The sequence below is a fragment of the Otolemur garnettii genome, unplaced genomic scaffold, assembly GCF_000181295.1.
Source record: "Otolemur garnettii isolate 467f Iridium unplaced genomic scaffold, OtoGar3 scaffold00008, whole genome shotgun sequence".
NCBI lineage: Eukaryota > Metazoa > Chordata > Mammalia > Primates > Galagidae > Otolemur > Otolemur garnettii.
Genome location: NW_003852403.1, coordinates 12,597,478 through 12,614,936, shown reverse-complemented (window position 1 = coordinate 12,614,936; position 17,459 = coordinate 12,597,478). Strand labels below are relative to the sequence as shown.

The 17,459-nt window shown below is 39.5% G+C and overlaps 1 protein-coding gene across 2 annotated transcripts in view; it reads left to right on the top strand.

Moving 5' to 3' along the window:
- The window catches only part of MCU (mitochondrial calcium uniporter), a 201,913-nt gene extending 187,613 nt beyond the window's left edge, over positions 1-14,300 (top strand). The window contains exons 7-8 of one of the 2 annotated variants that reach the window (XM_023509571.1): positions 10,271-10,387; positions 12,361-14,300. In XM_023509571.1, coding sequence (XP_023365339.1) covers positions 10,271-10,387; positions 12,361-12,381 — 138 coding nt within the window. In that variant the 3' untranslated portion in view covers positions 12,382-14,300. Of the gene's footprint in view, positions 1-10,270; positions 10,388-12,356 lie in introns of both variants that reach the window. The other variant, XM_003783570.1, reaches the window with a different exon arrangement.
- Positions 14,301-17,459: the final 3,159 nt, after the last annotated feature.

Genomic DNA, 17,459 nt, shown 5'->3' with positions numbered 1-17,459 from the left:
GGCCTGGGCTGGGGATTCGAACCTGCCACCTTAGGTGTATGTGGCTGGCGCCTTAGCCACTTGAGCCACAGGTGCCGAGCCTCCTTTTTTTTTGATATAATTTCATTTGTCTATTTTTGCTTTTATTGCCTGTGCTTTGAGATCTTATCCAAAAACTCTTTCCCAGATCAACGTCCTGAATTATTTCCCCTATATTTTATTCTTGTAGCTTCTTAGTTTGGGGTCTTTTCTTTCTTTCTTTTTTTGAGACAGTCTCACTCTATCACCCTTGGTAGAGTGCTATGGCATCATAGCTCACAGCAACCTCAAACTCTTGGGCTCAAATGATCCTGTCTCAGCCTCCCAAGTAGCTGCATATATAGACCCCTGCCACAATGCCCAGCTAGTTTTTCTGTTTTTAGTAAAGATGGGAGTCTCACTCTTGTTCAGTCTCAAACTCCTGAGCTCAAGCAGTCCACCTGCTTCAGCCTCCCAAAGTGCTGGGGTTACAGGTGGCATGAGCCACTGTGCCCCACTCTTAGTTTTGGGTCTTTTTTTTTTTTTTTTGGACACAGAGTTTCACTATGTCACCCTTGGTAGAGTGCTGTGGCATCACAGCTCACAGCAACCTCAAATTCTGGGAGTTAAGCCATTCTCTTGCCTCAGCCTCCTAAGTGGCTGGGACTATAGGCACCCAGCTGGTTTTTTTTTGGTTGTAGTTGTTACTGTTGTTTGGCAGGCCTGGACTGGGTTTGAACCCACCAGCTCTGGTGTTATATGGCTGGCACCCTTGCTACAGGCACCGAGCCAGTTTGGGGTCTTTTCTTTTACTTAAGTCTTTAATTCCTTTTGAGTAGATTTTTGTATATGTTAAGAGACAAGGAGTCTAGTCTCATTCTCTGACATATGGATATCAAGTATTCTCATCTCCGTTTATAGAAGAGACTCTCCATTCCCCATTGTATGCTTATGGCACCTTTGTTGAAAATCAGTTAGCTATAAATGCACAGATTCATTTCTGGGTTCTCAGTTCTGTTCCACTAATCCATGTGTTTGTTTTTATGCCAGTAACATGCTGTTTGGGTTACTATAATTTTGTCATATATTTTGAAGTCAGTCAGCGTAATATATCCAGCTTTGTTCTTTTTGCTAAGGATTACTTTGCTATTTGCTTTATGCTTCCATATGAATTTTTAGTTTTTTTCCATTTCTAAGAAGAATATAATTGATTTCTTGATAGGAATCTGAATCAGTAGATTGCTTTGGGTAGCATTGGTCTATTCTTTATCAACTAAAGCTCATTTATTATTTTATGATGAAGAAATGGAGTCTCAGATAGGGTAAGTAAGCTACTCAAGTATTGTATCTAATAACTCGTAGGACCAGGAATTGAACACAGATTTGTCTGGCCCTGTTGGCTGGTTTTTTTTTTTTTTTTTAATTGTTGTTGCAGTTTGGCGGGGGCTCAAACCTGCCACCCTCGGTATATGGGGCCGGCGCCCTACCCACTGAGCCACAGGCGCTACCCCGGCTGTTTTCTTTCTACTCAGTCAGCATGTTGCCTTCTGTTGACTTCATTTATGAGTAGTTAGTTCTGAAAAACACAATCTAGAAATAAAATAGAAACAGAAATATGTTGGAGAAATAACTGCTTACAAAAAGCTCTGTTTTGTAAATGTTTTCTTGAACTACAGATCAATGCAAGTGTTAGACTTTGAACATAGTGTTACTTTTTTCCCTCTCCTTATGTCGTGAGATCTTTAATACCAGATCTGTTAATAGTTAAATGCTCCACTTCTGTGAGTGCCAAAACGTTCTTGCTGCCCCCAAGTGACAAGTTGCAAAATAGCAGTAGTAAATAATCAAATCACTATTGGGGGTATGAAGAGGAAAACAAATTAAATTTGTTTAAATTTAAATAAAATGTAGGCAGAATTTTTCATGTTAAATATTCTTTTACCTAATTATTATACATAATCAAAACCTATAAAGCAGAATACTTGTTCAACAGCATTTAAACTCTTCTACATCCTAGATTGTATCCTAATAGTAGATTAAGTTCTTTTTTTTTTTTTTTTTTGGACTAATGTTTTTCTAAATTTCGGATTAATATGAGGGTGTACACAATTATGTTACAATGTTTGCATTGGTTAGGTGAGGTCCCTGTTGTGCTTGTGCCCCTCACCCAGGAGGTGTGCCATATACTCTTACCTTGTGCCCGTTAGGTGAGAACACACCAAACCTCCTCCCTCCCCTCTCCCTTCTGGGTAAAAGTGTTCCCTCCTCTCCACCTCCATACCAGCATCTGTAAATTAAGTTCTAAAGAATCTTTATAAGATGGCAAGTTCCTAGAAATCATAAAATCAAGTGGAATATTAACTTTTACTGATTAATATTTCAATGAAACCTGAGTACAAATTTCTATCATGTAGAAAAGTAGCCTGGCAGTAAGATTGTTAAGGGTTATGTCGGCATCCACACGGACCACCCATCCGCCTACTTTCAACACAGGGAAAGTGGCTCCACAAGGGTGAAAACTGGTTCTTGTAGAGTAAAAACACCTTAGGTATTACAGTGCATAAACATATACAGTATACCCTTCTTTGAGGAGGAGGACTAATCAGGAAGAAAATGTCTCAAAAAGGCCACTTGGGCAATACTAAAAAAAGTTGATAAACACTGATCTAGCCTTTAATATGTGTGCTCTAACTTCCCAGCTCCAATGCCATGAGTTTATATTGTACTCTAGCAAACCACCTCAAAGGCCCTTTGAGGCTTTCCTTCCTAGAACTGTCCCACCTATAAATTAGTATGTTAATTTTGGCCACATATGCTCTTTCTAGTACTTTTATTCACTCACTGTTTCCTTTGACCTCATCAGGACCTTGAGGCTACTGACATCTTTCTCTTAACTTTTTACTTTTGCCTTCCTCCTGTATTGCTGCTTTTCTGTCCAATTTAGACCATATTGTCATTCTCTTCTCAATGCTTTTCCTCTTCATGTTTCTACCATATATTCTCTACAAACTCCTGATCTAGTATTAATCGAGCCCTTCATCCTATACAGGATACTAAACATCACTCAGGGAAAATCATGTAATAGTGTGGAATGGGCCACTGCTTCAGTTTCTAATTATATTTCCCTGTTTTATACCCCCCACAGTAGCTATTCAAGCTTCCCATCCCACCCTTAACCTTGCCTCCCACTTCTAGAATATTGAAGTTAATGTAAGTTTTCAAATTTCTCAGCTTGATGGATTTAACTGTATCTGTACCTACTTTTACACTATGGCATTTCCTTAGTGGGGGGTAGCCCCTCCACTGTGTTTTTGATCCCATTCCCTCCTTCTGGTATTTTATTCTAGTTTATTTTTTATGTTCAATGTGTTTTCAGCTTCTCTTTCTCTGACTCTTTTTCCTTCATAACCAAGCTGTATGCATCTCTTCTCACCTAGTATCAAATCATAAAATGTCTAGAATAGAGTGTGGCACCTAGTTGCTTAATAAATGTTGCCCCAAAGAGGGAGAATAGATTTGAATACATTTAATTACTGTGCACTTACATCCTAAGCAAACATAGATAGGTACCCTGGTAAGAGCAATTTACATGAATGTAGAGGGCTTTCCTTCAAGTTCTTAATCCCTCAATTATCCTAATTCCATCAATATTAATGATTGCAAGCCTTAATTTTATCCATTTTTAAAAGGCTTCCGTGGACCCTTTATCTATCATTCACCCAATACCTGTCCTCATCAATAATTAAATATTTGCTTTTGTTTCTACTTATAGCCTACTGAGTGATTAGGCCATTCCTCTGATTAGGAAAAGTTAGAGTTATTAGATAGAATGTAATGTACATCTCCCTAAAGATGCTAGACAGCTAACAAAATAGCAAAAAATGGCCAGGCAAGGATCAAAAGAAGAGGAATCCCAGGAAGATAAGCCAAACATTTAGGTGTGCTGTTCACTCTGGTAGGCCGAACACTTACACACTGCTGGCGGAGCTGCCGTCTACTACACCCTCTGTGGAAAGTAGTATGGAGAGACCTCAGCAATCCAGCAATCCCACTACTAGGTGTTTACCCAAAGGAAAAAAAGACACTTACACTCAAATGTTCAATCCACAATCGCAAAGATGTGGAAACAACCCTAGTGCCCACCAATATGTGAGTGGATTAATAGCATGTATGCCATGGAGTACTACTCAGCCATAAAAATGATGATGGAGGAGTATCTTTTGCAACAACCTAAATGGAATCGGAGATCATTCGCCTAAGTGAGGTATTGCAAGAATGGAAAAACAAGCACTGCGTGTCCTCAGCACTAAACTGGAACTAGCTGATCAACACTTCTGTGCATATGTGGAGTTATAACTCAATAAGAGTCGAGTAAGTGGGAGAAGAGAGAGAGGTTGGGTTAGTTCACAGCTAGCAGGTACAATGCACACATTCTGGGAGAAGGGCACACTTATTACTTTGACCTAAAATGTACAAAACCAAAATATATAATCAAAATGTGTGTACCTACCCCTGTAATATTCTGAAATAAAAAATAAAAATTTAAAAAAGGATGGTATAGCTGAGAGGCCAAGAAGCTGAGTCATACTTCCTAACCTAGAAGGGCCAGGGATCACTAAGAAGATGAAACACTCTTGCTTTGGTTTGGAACCTTTTTTTTTTTTTTTTTTTTGCAGTTTTTGGCCAGGTTTGAACCCACCACCTCCGGTATACAGGGCCAGCACCTTACTCCTTTGAGCCACAGGCACCACCCTGGGGTTTGGAACCTTTAAAGGTTACTATTGTAGCATAAGGAGAAACTTGGTGTCGGCTGTCTCAATGACTGTAGCTTATTTTCATTCATCTCAACTCCATAAAGTAGATTGAAGTAGTCCTAGGAGAGTGTGATCCTAGTATCAGTTTCCAAGAGGAAACAAACATAAATCATAATTGGGAGAAGATAGCCTTATCCTAAACCTTAAATTATTTCTACAAATAATTTTGCAAATGTGAAATTAGGTATACAGTCAAAAAATAAGCAGATACATAAGGAAATACCTACAGAAACAAAAACTTTTGGAAGCAGACACAGGGGTTCCAGATACTGGCATTATCACACATAGCCTTAAAATAATTATACTTTATAGTACTATAATCAGGGATATAAAAGGCAAGGTTGAGAATATTGGCAGACACCTTGTTTTTTTAAAGAACCAAATGAAAATTCTAGAAATGAAACACAATGAATGGGCTTAACAGCAGATTAGCCATAACTAAAGAAAGAATTAGGGCAGTGCCTGTGGCTCAGTGAGCAGGGCACCAGTCCCATATACCCAGGTGGTGGGTTCAAACCCAGCCCCGGCCAAACTGCAAGAAGGAAATAGCCAAGCATTGCAGCTGGCTCCTGTAGTCCCAACTACTCGGGAGGCTGAGGCAAGAGAATCACCTATGATGTTGTATGTTCTTTGGAGCTTCTGATCGGAGACACAGGGGAAAGCACTGCAGACGGAATGATGATTTAAGGGAGACCGTGACTCACTCTGGTCGGAGGCCTGGCTAAACTTTACTGATTACCTTATATACTTTCAAACATTCAGTAAGAATTTAATACATATACAAAGAGGTGAAGTAACATTAGGAAGCTACCATTTAAGATTACAATTTAGTGGGAAGGCTGAGGAACACATATACAATTGATTTTGTTTAGAGTAAAAACATAATGGAGACTGGCTGTCTGTTCCTTTTAGCCCAAATGGAACTAGAGATTATAATGTTAATGAAGAGAGAAGGCAGAGAATAGAACCCAATGACCGGTCTGTTCACCCCCATCTGTTCACCCCCAGCTGCTGATTTTCTACACCTCCTATAGAGAGTCACTCTGCATATTCCTGCATATCTATAGGCAGGTACAGAAGCTTGATCTTCAAAGAGATGTTTCTCAAAACCAATCTCCTGGAGGAGCACTTTGAGGCAAACTGCCATGTCTTGAGCAAGGGGAGCTTATCTCCTACACACCTAAGCCCAAGAGCTGGAGGTTGCTGTGAGCTGTGATGCTACGGCACTCTACCAAGGGTGACAAAGTGAGAGTCTCTCTCTTAAAAAAAAAAAAAGAAGAAGAAGAAGAAGCAAAAAAAAAAGAAAGAAAGAAAGAGTGACCTGGAATAAGTCAAAATGAGATATGGAAAGACAAAAAGATATAAAATACTGGAAAGGGTAAGAGACGCAGTACATACAGTGAAAAAGCCTATTATGTATTTAATTTTATTGGAGTCTCAGAAGGAGAAGGACAGACCATAGGAAAATACAGTATTTAAAGAGCTAATGGCTGAACTGATGAAAGACGTCAATTCTGAGACTTAAGGATGCCAGAGAATACCCATGAATGTATAAAAAAGAAATCCATATCTGAACACATCAATAATAAAACTTCAAAAGCCAAAGCCAAAGGGAAAAATCTTAACAGTAACCAAAGGGTGGGGAAAAGCTTTCCTTCAGAGGAGTCACTGTTAGACCCCCACAGTGAAAGCCCGAAGACAGTGGAATGGCAACCTCGATGTGTTGAAAGAAAATAGCTGTTAACTCTGAATTTAATACTTAGTAAAAAGAATCTTTCTAAAATAAAGGTGAAATACAGACATTTTCAGACAAATATGAAATGTGTCACAATCAGGTCTACACTAAATGAACTACTAAAAGGTGTTCCTTGGGTAGAGGGAAGATTATCACAGGTGGAAAGTCAGAAAAGCAGGAAGGGACAAAGAGCAGTGCAAGTGGTAAACCTATGAGTGGGTCTAAATGAATCTTAAACATAAAGAAGAGTTACAGTAAACCCCTGTGTGATTTAAAATACAGAGAGAACCAAAGTATGCAATAACAATGGCAGCTGAGTCTGGAATAGGTAAAAGACTTGGTGTCCTAAAGTCCCTTCATCATAGAGGAAGAAGATAAAAGTGCCACTTTTGAACAGAAGGCCCCCACTGGTGCAGAAGGCAAGAAAAAGATATGAAAGATGTAAAGACTGAAAAGAAATAAAACTGACATCTGTAGATTTTATACAAAAGAAACATATAATTGATTAGAATACGTGAGTGTCATCAGGTGACTAGATGTGAGGTCAGTGTATGTAAACCAATTACATGTCCATATGCTAGCAAGAAACTGCTAGAAAATGAAAATTCTTAAACAATACAACTCAAAATTCCTTTTTAAAGTACCTAAACCTAAATCGTGTAAAAGTTGTGCAAGGCCTCTATGTAAAAATACCAGCTCTGATCTATTCGAGTCTGTCAAAAATCCCAGCAGATTTGGGGATTAGGAAAGACGTTGAGTAAGCTGCTTCTAAAATGTATTCGGAAATATAAAGGATGAAGAAAAGCTCGTAAACGCTTGAAGACAGACTAGGTAAGAGTTTGTCTATCAAATATGAAGATTACACTTTAGTAAATAAAACAGTGGTACAAGGATAGAGCAAGAAAAGACAGAGTGTAGAAATAAACTTTTGATTATAAAGAGATGGCTTTGCCATCTGGAAAGGAGAGCTTTTTTCAATAAATGGTGTTACAACAATTGAGTATTTACATTAAAAAATGGAACATTGGCTGGGCGCAGTGGCTTGTGTCTATAATCCTAGCAGTTTGAAAGGTGGAAGGGTTTCATAAGCCTAGGAGTTTGGAACCAACGTCGGCAACACAGCAAGACCTCACCTCTTCAAAAAAAATTTAAAATTTAGCCAGGTGTGGTGGCATACACTCGTAGTTCTTGCCATGGGAGGCTAAGGCAGGAGAGTCGCTTGAGCCCAGGAGTTCAAGGCTTCAGTGAACTATCATCATGCCACTGCACTCCAGCGTAGCAACAGAATGATACTATTTAAAAAAAAAAAAAAAGCTGCCCCATTTTTACACTATAAATAAAAATTAATTCCAGGTGGATTATAGACTTAAATATGAAAGAAAACATAATGAAGTTCCTGGAAGATAATGTGAGAGAACATGTTAATGACTGTGGAATAAAAAATGACTTATTACAGAGAATGTAAAGTGCGAACCATAAAGTATAAGAGTGACAAATAAAACCAGGCACAGTGGTGCATGCCTGTAATCCCAGCTACTTGGAGACTAAGGCAGGAAGATTTCTTGAGCCCAGAAGCTCGAGGCCAGCTTGTGTAATATAGTGAGACCTTGTCTAAAAAAAAAAAAAAAAATTAAAAAGATAAACTACATTAAAATTAATTTCTGTTTATTGGAAAGAGATATGTGTAATTAACATATCCAACAAAGGATCCATATCTATGATGTATAAACAAATCCTACACATCAGTAAGAAAATGACAGATAATCCACTAGAAAAAAAATGGCAAGAAATTTGAATAGACACTTCTAAAAGAGTATATGCAAGTGGCCAATAATATATGAAGGGAAAAGGCCTCAGCCTCATGAGTGATCAGGAAAATGTGTATCTCTAAGAGAAATGAAAACATGTCCAAACAAAACCTTGTATACAGATGTTCATAGCATCATTCATAATTGCCAAAAAGTGGAAACACCCCTAATGCTCAACTCCTGAATGGATAAATAAAACGTGGCCTGTCCATTGTATGGAATATCATTTGGCACTAGACGGAAATGAAATGCTAACATATGCTGCAGATGGATGAACCTTGGAAGCCTTTTGCTAAGTGAAAGAAGCCAGGAACAAAAGGCCGCATGTGTGACTGATTCCACTTAGAGGAAATGTGCAGAATAGGCAAGTCTATACAGACCGAAAGGAGACTGGCAATTTCCTAGAACTGGGGATGTTGAGGGAAATGAGAATTGACTGTTAAACAGTATGGGGTGTCGGGGTGATGAAAATGTTCTAACGTTGTAGTAATGGTTGCACAAACTGTGAATATACTACAAATCATTGAGTATTATACTTTAAATGAATAAGTTGTATATGAATTATAGTTCAGTCAATCTGTTTTTAAAAAATGGGATGGTACTACCTCACACTTACCAGAATGGTTAACATTTTTTAAACAGGCAGTAACAAGTAATGGCCAGGGTATAGAGTGATAGTAACTCTCGTATCCTGCTGATAGGAGAATAATTGCAACAACCATTTTGGAAACGTGGTTAACATCACTTCTGAAAGTTGAACACATGCATATCCTTAGTTTATACCCAGCAGAAGAGATAAGCCTAGAAATGTTCTTGGCAGCATTATTCAGAATAGCCAAAGGCTGGAGACAACCCAGAAGTCTGTCAGTAGTAGATGGGTAAATAAATTGTGATAGAGTCATACAATAAACATAGCAATGAAAGTGAATAGGCTACGGATGTGCCTACAAGATGACGCTCACAAGCATCATTGAGTGAAAATAGCCACGTGGCTTGGTGCCCGTAGCTCAAGTAGCTAGGGTGCCAGCCACATACACCGAAGCTGGCAGGTTCGAATCCAGCCCAGGCCTGCCAAACAACAATGACAACTACAACCAAAAAATAGTCGGGCATTGTCGCAGACGCCTGTAGTCCCAGCTGCTTGGGAGGCTGAGGGAAAAGAATCCCTTAAGCCAAAGAGTTTGAGGTTGCTGTGAGCTGTGATGCCACTACACTCTACCCAGAGCAACAGCTTGAGACTCTGTCTAAAAAAAAAAAAAAAGGAAAGGAAATAGCCACAGGGAATATATAAATATCATATGACTCCATTTTTAGAAAATTTAAAAATGGGGGAAACCAAGCTTAGGGATGTGTACTTAGAGGAAAGTTGTAAAGAAAACAGTTACTATAAAAGTCAAGATAGTGAAGACTTTTGGCAAAAAGAGGTTTTAGTTGAAAACGAGTAGAAGGGGAGCTTCTGGGTTGTTATCAGTGTTCTTTTTTAAAATCTGGTAATGATCGACATGTTTATTATGGGATGATCCATTGTGATGTACGTTTTTCTATGTACTCTTCTATATATTTTACAATAAAAAATGTTTACGTAATTAAATATTTAACACAGTACGTGTCAGCCTATTTGAAGAGGTTGCCAGAAAAATGTATACACATTTTAAGAACAGAAAAAACTGTATTATTCAAGTCATGTTGACTTCTGCAGTTATAAGAAGTACTCAAACATGACTTGTATTCATCTTATGTTACTAAGTATTACAATTTTAATACAGTTTTTTCCTTTCTTAAAATGTATATACATCTTTTTGGCACCCTTTGTATTTATACAGAGTTGTAGAATCTAATCAGCAGTTAGTAAATGCTTATTTTATAAACATAGCACACTAAGAACTAATAATTGCATTTCTCCTTTATTTTTATAGGAATATGTTTATCCAGAAGCCAGAGACAGACAATACTTATTATTTTTCCATAAAGGAGCCAAAAAGTCACGTTTTGACCTAGAGAAATACAATCAACTCAAGGATGCAATTGCTCAGGTAAGTTTTACAAAAATTAAACTAAATCCCAGCTCCATCTTATATGGTATTACTATTATCCATAACCAGAGTACTTCAAATGGGTAAAATAGATACTTCTCCAGAAAGGTGTTTTGTGTTTTTTTTTTTCATTGAGACAAAGTCTCACTTTGTCACCCTCGGTAGAGTGCCATGGTGTCACAGCTCACAGCAAACTCAAACTTGGGCTCAAGTGATTCTTTTGCCTCAGCCTCCCAAGTAGCTGGGACTACAGGCACCCACCACAACACCCGGCCATATTCTAAAGATGAGGTCTAGCTTTTGCTCAGGCTGGTCTCAAACTCAGGCAATTCACCCATCTCGGCCTCCCAGAGTGCTAGGATTACAGGCGTGAGCCTGGCCGTAGAAAGCTTTATAATGTAAACAAGATGAGAACATGGTGGATCCTATCTATGCTATTAATACTAGCGCCTTGAAATTTTTAGATATACTTTTACTATGTTTTCATTTTACTTCTTCAGAGTTGTCTCTGTTTACTTTCTTTTTTTTAAGCTTTCTGCAACAATTGACTTTACCTAAATGTGTGGTAGCAATGGGGCAAAAGTAAAATCCAGGCAAGAGGGAAAGTCTACTAGAAATCTTTGCCAGGCACATCAGAGATTATTAAACTAGAAGGTGCTCTTTTTTGGATGTGCTTTTTTTTTTTTTAATAAAATGGCCCCCCTCTGATATCTTTGATTTTGGCGAATAAATCCTCATTCCTTTTCTCTGCAGTTTTCAGTGACCCTTAGAGAATTTTTTAACAAATTCTAGAAGCTCTTCCATTCTTTTTATTATTTAGTTGCTCTTCTCTGGCCCATCTCTGCCTTTCTTGTCTCTTCTTAGTGATGGGGTTATGCTCTCAACAGGCTTAATCCACATTCCTACCTTAGACTGGCCCTAAGTGGACTTGTGGATTTATTTATGTCTTCTGTTGCTTATGTGGTGGTTTTCAGCTGGAGGGAGTGCATCAGAATCATCTCTGGAGGTATTAAGCATACAGATGCCTGTGGCTCAAAGGAGTAGGGCACCAGCCCCAAATCCCGGAGGGGACGGATTCAAATCTAGCCCTGGCCAAAAACTGCAAAAAATAATAATAATAATAAAGAATACAGATGCTTTAGTCTTACCTTAGGCTTGCTTTTTATTCTTTAAAAAGACAAGTTCTTGCTTTGTCACCAGGCTGTAGTCCAGTGCATAGCTCACCACAGCCTCAAACTCCTGAGCTTGAGCGATCCTCCTTCCTCAGCCTCCCAAGTAGCTGAGTGTATAGGCACATGCCACCACACCCAGCTAACTTTTCTAGTTTTTGTAGAGACAGGGTCTTATTACACTACCCAGGCTGGTCTTGAACTTTTGGCCTCAAACAATCCTCCCACCTGGGCCTCCTGAAGTGCTGGGATTACAGGCACCGATCCACCACACCTGGCCCCCAGGCTTGCTTATTAATCCAGTTTCTCAGGGGTGAGTTTCAAGCAAGTGTGAGTTTTGAAAGTGCTGCAGTTGACGGTACATAAAATTCACTGGGTAAGTGAAAAAAGGTTTAAACAGATATTGGATAAATAACCACAGTCTTGAGTAAGGTTCTGTCTCCAGCTGAAACCTTGGCTGGAGACAGAACCTCCAACCAAGAGAAAAGCCATCAACATATAGGACTCAGATGCTCCCTACATTCTTAGCCTCCTTAGTCCTACCTGTTGATAGCAGGGCCTTTTCTGGAGGCTTTGACAGCTGAAGCTGCCAGGGACAGAATTCCATTTTAGATTCACCCTTGGCAGTCCTATGCCCTGGGCTAAAGCACTTTGTCTTCTAAGGCAGTCTTACTCTGAGAGTAATTGAGATGATCTCTCTGACTCAGTAATGGAGGAAAGACCATTTCTTTTTCACAGCACCAGTAATAGTATCAAAAGCTTCACTGGCCAGTTTTTCTCACCTTTTGTTTCTATTTTAGGCAGAAATGGACCTTAAGAGACTGAGAGACCCATTACAAGTACATCTGCCCCTCCGACAAATTGGTGAAAAAGATTGATCTGCAGAGAGCCTCTGAATCCTGGCAGAAAGAACACCTGTTTGCCTTTTTAATTAAAGCATTGCAGGTGGAAGCTGGGAGCCATGTGGGGATAGAGTGTTTTTACCTTTAATTATAAAACAAAAACAAAAAGGATCTTGGGGAAGAAAGGAATGTTAAAATCTAAGGACTAGGCATTGTGGAATATAAGCTCCAAGGGCTTAGTGAATATTGTCTTAATTAAGCATCTCAATTTCTGGATGAAAATGATGCAATTACATAGTTGAGAGATTCATAAAGAGAAAATGATGCTGGGGGTGTTTGTTTCTTGCATCTCTGCAGGGTCAGCAAAATGGTAACACACCAGCACCCCTCTCAGCTCTAATTTTTTTTAATTTATCTTTTCTTATTTTTGACATAGGAGTAAATGAATATACCAGAAAATCAAATCCTTATGATATGTGGGTAGCAAACAGTCTGAGCCCATATCATTAGCGTTTATTTTAAATTGGACCCAGTCTCTGCGAAGTCACCAAGAATCTCTCCCTCCTGTGCCCCTTTCCTGACTACCTACCTGTACCTGTTGGCTATGGTAATTTTATTTGGAACTAACTTATGACTGTTTAATAATTGATACTTTGTATTATCCCTTAATACCTTCTTAAATGTCTCTCTATCCCAGTGCTCTGAATCACTATCTAGAAATCATTGGCAAGACTGCATGAGGTTTTTGTTTTGTTTTGTTTTCACAGAGTAGTCTTTCAGAGGAGGAAAGATTCCCTCCTTCACCTACTTTTCCCGTTGATAATCCCCCTCCCCCTCCGCTATTCAAGTCAGAGGGGGAGTATTCAGCTGTATTACCAAATCAAGACGATGTAAAGTTTACAAATTGGCTAAAAATCATGGCTGTGTAGTCACTTCAGAACCAGAATAGTTTTACTGCTGTTAATCTGTGTATGTGACAGCATTGCAGGCCAGCCAGATGGCACTGCCTTGTCTGGAGGCTCTGTTCATCTTGAAGGACACACCCTTCCACGCTGTTTGTGAGCCCTCCCACCGCCACAACTTCAGTTGTCATAAATCGAGCACGTGAATCTCAAAGGGTGCAATTTACCTTTATACAGGAACGCATTTCTATGGCTTCCTTCAGCTTACCTTCTTCACCCAGTTTTTTCTTATCATAAATTGAGAGGAAGAAGAATTAATCTTATACTCTATCAAAATGTTTTCTACCGTATTTCCAGATGACATCTGCACGGGAAGAGTCGAGGGAATTTGTGTCTAATATCCTGTTTTTAACTACCACGGGGGCAGAGTGGAAAGGATGATGGGGTTTCCCAGACCACTGGTTGGCTTTTTTCTTTCACATTATTGATTCATCCTTCCTCATTGTGGCCAAGGGTTTCTTTCTCTTTGTCTTCCTCCTTTGAGATCATTGTGTATGAAAAGAAAAACTTCAAATGACAAACCCAGACTCCAGGTGCCTTGCAGAGGTTGAAGGCCAGCCAGGATTGCTGCTGCTGCTCCTCCACCACCCCCTCCACTGGCATGATGGAATGAAAGGATGCATGTCTCCACTTCCCACCCTCCCCCACTTCCTCCCCCCCCCCAGGCAGTCAGCCCCTTCCCTCATTTATTTTTGTTAAGTTGTGTGAATTATTTTTAAACCGTTTATCCTGTTTGTGCACAGGGTTTTTAAGAAGAAACAGCACAGTGCAATGAGCAAATCCTCTCGGGGTGTGTGGGAGGAAGGGAGGGAGGACATGGAGAAAAATCCTTTAAATAAATAGCAAAATATTGAACATGTGTAAAATCCTGTATCATTTATGAAATATGTATAAAAAGCAATGTACCTTCTGGAACAATAAATACTTATTCAATTTTTGATCTGTAGCATCTCATTCTTTAAAACAAACCAAAAAAAAAATTTAACTTTCCTATGTTCTAGATGGGAAGATTTTACTTCTAAAATTATTCTTCATAAGAATATCATTATAGGCTTGGTGCCTGTAGCTCAGTGGCTAGGGCGCCAGCCATAAGCACCAGGGCTGGCAGGTTCAAACACAGCCCGGGCCTACCAAACAGCAATGACAACTACACAAGAAAAAGAAATAGCTGGGTGTTTGTGGCAGGGACCTGTAGTCCCTGGGACTTGGGAGACTGAGGCAAGAGAATCACTTAAGCCCAAGACTTAGAGGTTGCTGTGAGCTGTGATGCTACAGTACTCTACAGAGGGCGACATAGTGAAACTGTCTCAAAAAGAAAAAAAAAGAATATCATTACAAAAAAAGCTTTGTTCCTAGGGCTGTATTTTAAAAACAGCCATACTGGCTTGACACTCAATGCACAGTGGTTATGGCACCAGCCACATATACCAAGGCTATTGGGTTCAAGCCTGGCCTGGGCTAGCTAAATAACAAATGACAACTGGAACAAAAAATAGCCAGGCATTGGGGCAGGTGCCTGTATTCCCAGCTACTTGGGAGGCTGAGGCAAGAGAATCACTTAAGCCCAAGACTTTGAGGTTGCTGTGAACTGTAACGCACAGCACTCTACCAAGGGTGACACAGTAAGACTCTGTCTCTAAATAATTAATTAAAAATAGCCATCTTACTAATTCTTTCTGAACCTAAGATGTTCAGTATTTTCCTAATTTTACAGAGCCAGCAAGAGGTTGAGTGACCTCTACAACCTTAAATAAATTCAATAGCAGCCCTGAGACAAAATCCTCCTCTCCTAATTGACAGGAAAAGTCTCCATGAGATCCGACCACTGTGATTGCCCAGTATGGGCTCCTGGACTGAAGAAAGTTATTATTCAAAGATAAACCAAGATCAAATGTTCTCTATATTCAGAGATTGAATTTAATTTACAGTGATCACCACACAGGAAAAATGTGACATGCTGCCAAGTTTGCCAAAGGCATATTAAAAAAAACCTGTATTAGATGTCTGGTTGCTTCAGTGCAGTATGAAGTGATGTTCAGAGCTTCCATAGCCGCCGTCCTGCCTCTAGCAGCCTAACACAGCCCTGAGACGTGTTAGGTGTAAGATGACAAGATTGAAACGGTAAGCCATTCTCTGCATTCCAAAAATAATACCTACATTTTCCACACATTTGCAGGGGACTTTTTAAAAAGGAAAATAAAAGCATGATTTCTATCTTTAAGGAGCTTACAAGTTAATGTTTATGTTAAAGCATAGTGAACAACCTGATTAAAAAATGGGCAAAGTGACTAGGCACCCGTAGCTCAGCGGTTAAGGCGCCAGCCACGTACACCAAGGCAGGCAGGTTTGAACCTGGCCTGGGCCTGCTAAACAACAATGACAACTACAACTAAAAAATATTGTGGCGGGCACCTATAGTCCCAGCTACTTGGGAGGCTGAGGCAAGAGGATCACTTGAGCCCAAGAGTTTGAGGTTGCTGTGAGCTGTGATGCCATGGCACTCTACCAAGGTCAACATAATGATACTCTGTCTTAAAAAAAAAAAAATGGGCAAAGGACTTGAAGATTTCTCCGAAGAGGATACATAAATGGCCAGTAAACACATGAAAAGATGCTCAGCGTAACTTATCATTAGGGAAATGCAAATCAAAACTACCATGAAGTCCCACTTAACACTCATTAGGATGACTCTTACAAAAAGCAGAAAATAAAGCAAGCATTAGTGAGGATGTGGAGAAACTGGAACCCTTCACACTGCTGGTGTGGATGCAAAATTATGCACCTCCTGTGAAAACAGTATGGCAGTTCCTCAGAAAGTTAAATGGAATTACACCATCCAGCAATTTCATTTCTGGGTGTATGTCCAAACGAGTTGAAAGCAGGGACTCAAACAGGTATCTGTACACCGTGTTCATAGCACCATTATTTATCATAGTCCCAAAGTGGGAGCAACCCAAGTAGCCATCAACACGTGAATGGCTAAATAAAACGTGATTATGTAAATGTAATGAATTCTATTTAGCCACGAAAGAATGAAGTACAAGATGAATGAACTTTGAAGGCATGCTAAGTCAAGTAAGCCAGTCCCAGAAGGATTATTACTGTATGATTCCATTTATATGAGCTATCTAGAGCAGCCAAATTCATAGAACTATAAAGTAGAATGATTGCCGGGGGAGGGAAGAATGGAGAGTCATTGTTTAGTGGATACATAAGGAGTTTCAGTTGGGGAAGGTGAAAAAGTTCTGGAGTGGGTGGTGGTGATGGTTGCCCAACAATGTCAATCTGCTTAGTCAATTAAACTGTACGTTTACAAGAAGTTAAAATCGATGTTACACCATGTATACTTTACCACAATAGAAAAAAAAAGGCGTAGTGACTTTTCCTTACAGATAGATAATGCATAGTGTTTAATCTCTTCCTGAGTGTAGGTAAAGCAGTTCTGCTGAGGGAGCATAGACTCTCAGAGCTGGAAAAAGTAAAAGGGAGCTCAGAGCATGTCACCTCCTGGGAACTGTTAGAAGTGCCAGTTCTGGGGCTTGTGTTGAATCAGATAGTGGGAGTGGCCCTCGTGATCTGTGCTTAATAAGCTCTCCTGATAATTCTGTTGAGAAGGCTTGATCTAGTCAAACCATTGCAGGCAAAGCAAAGAGAAAGAAACCAAGGCACAGAGATGGCATCTGTGCCACAGCTCATCAGTGAATCCCGTGATAAAATACCAGACTGAGTGACTGGAGGAGTGATGAATAAGTAGAAAGAAAATAGATAACCAGAGATCATATTGCCTGCTTGTCAGAGTGTAGAGGTGAGCACACAGCAGATGCTTTCAAACACAAACATTATTAGGTTGACATTTCTGATCTGTCTGGAAAAATTTCACAGAAAAAAATGGAACCACTTGGATTTTGGAACTCAGTTTCACCAAAAGTGTAAAAGTTATAGTAAGTTTTTATTACAGTTGATAACCCAAATAGTTCTTAATGTTCTCCCAAATAAGGCCAAGCTCGTCTCCCATGATGCACTTTCTGGTTATTTCCTTAGGATAAATGAACAGGTTAAATCTTAATGAATCCTACTGAATACACAGTGACCCACTTCA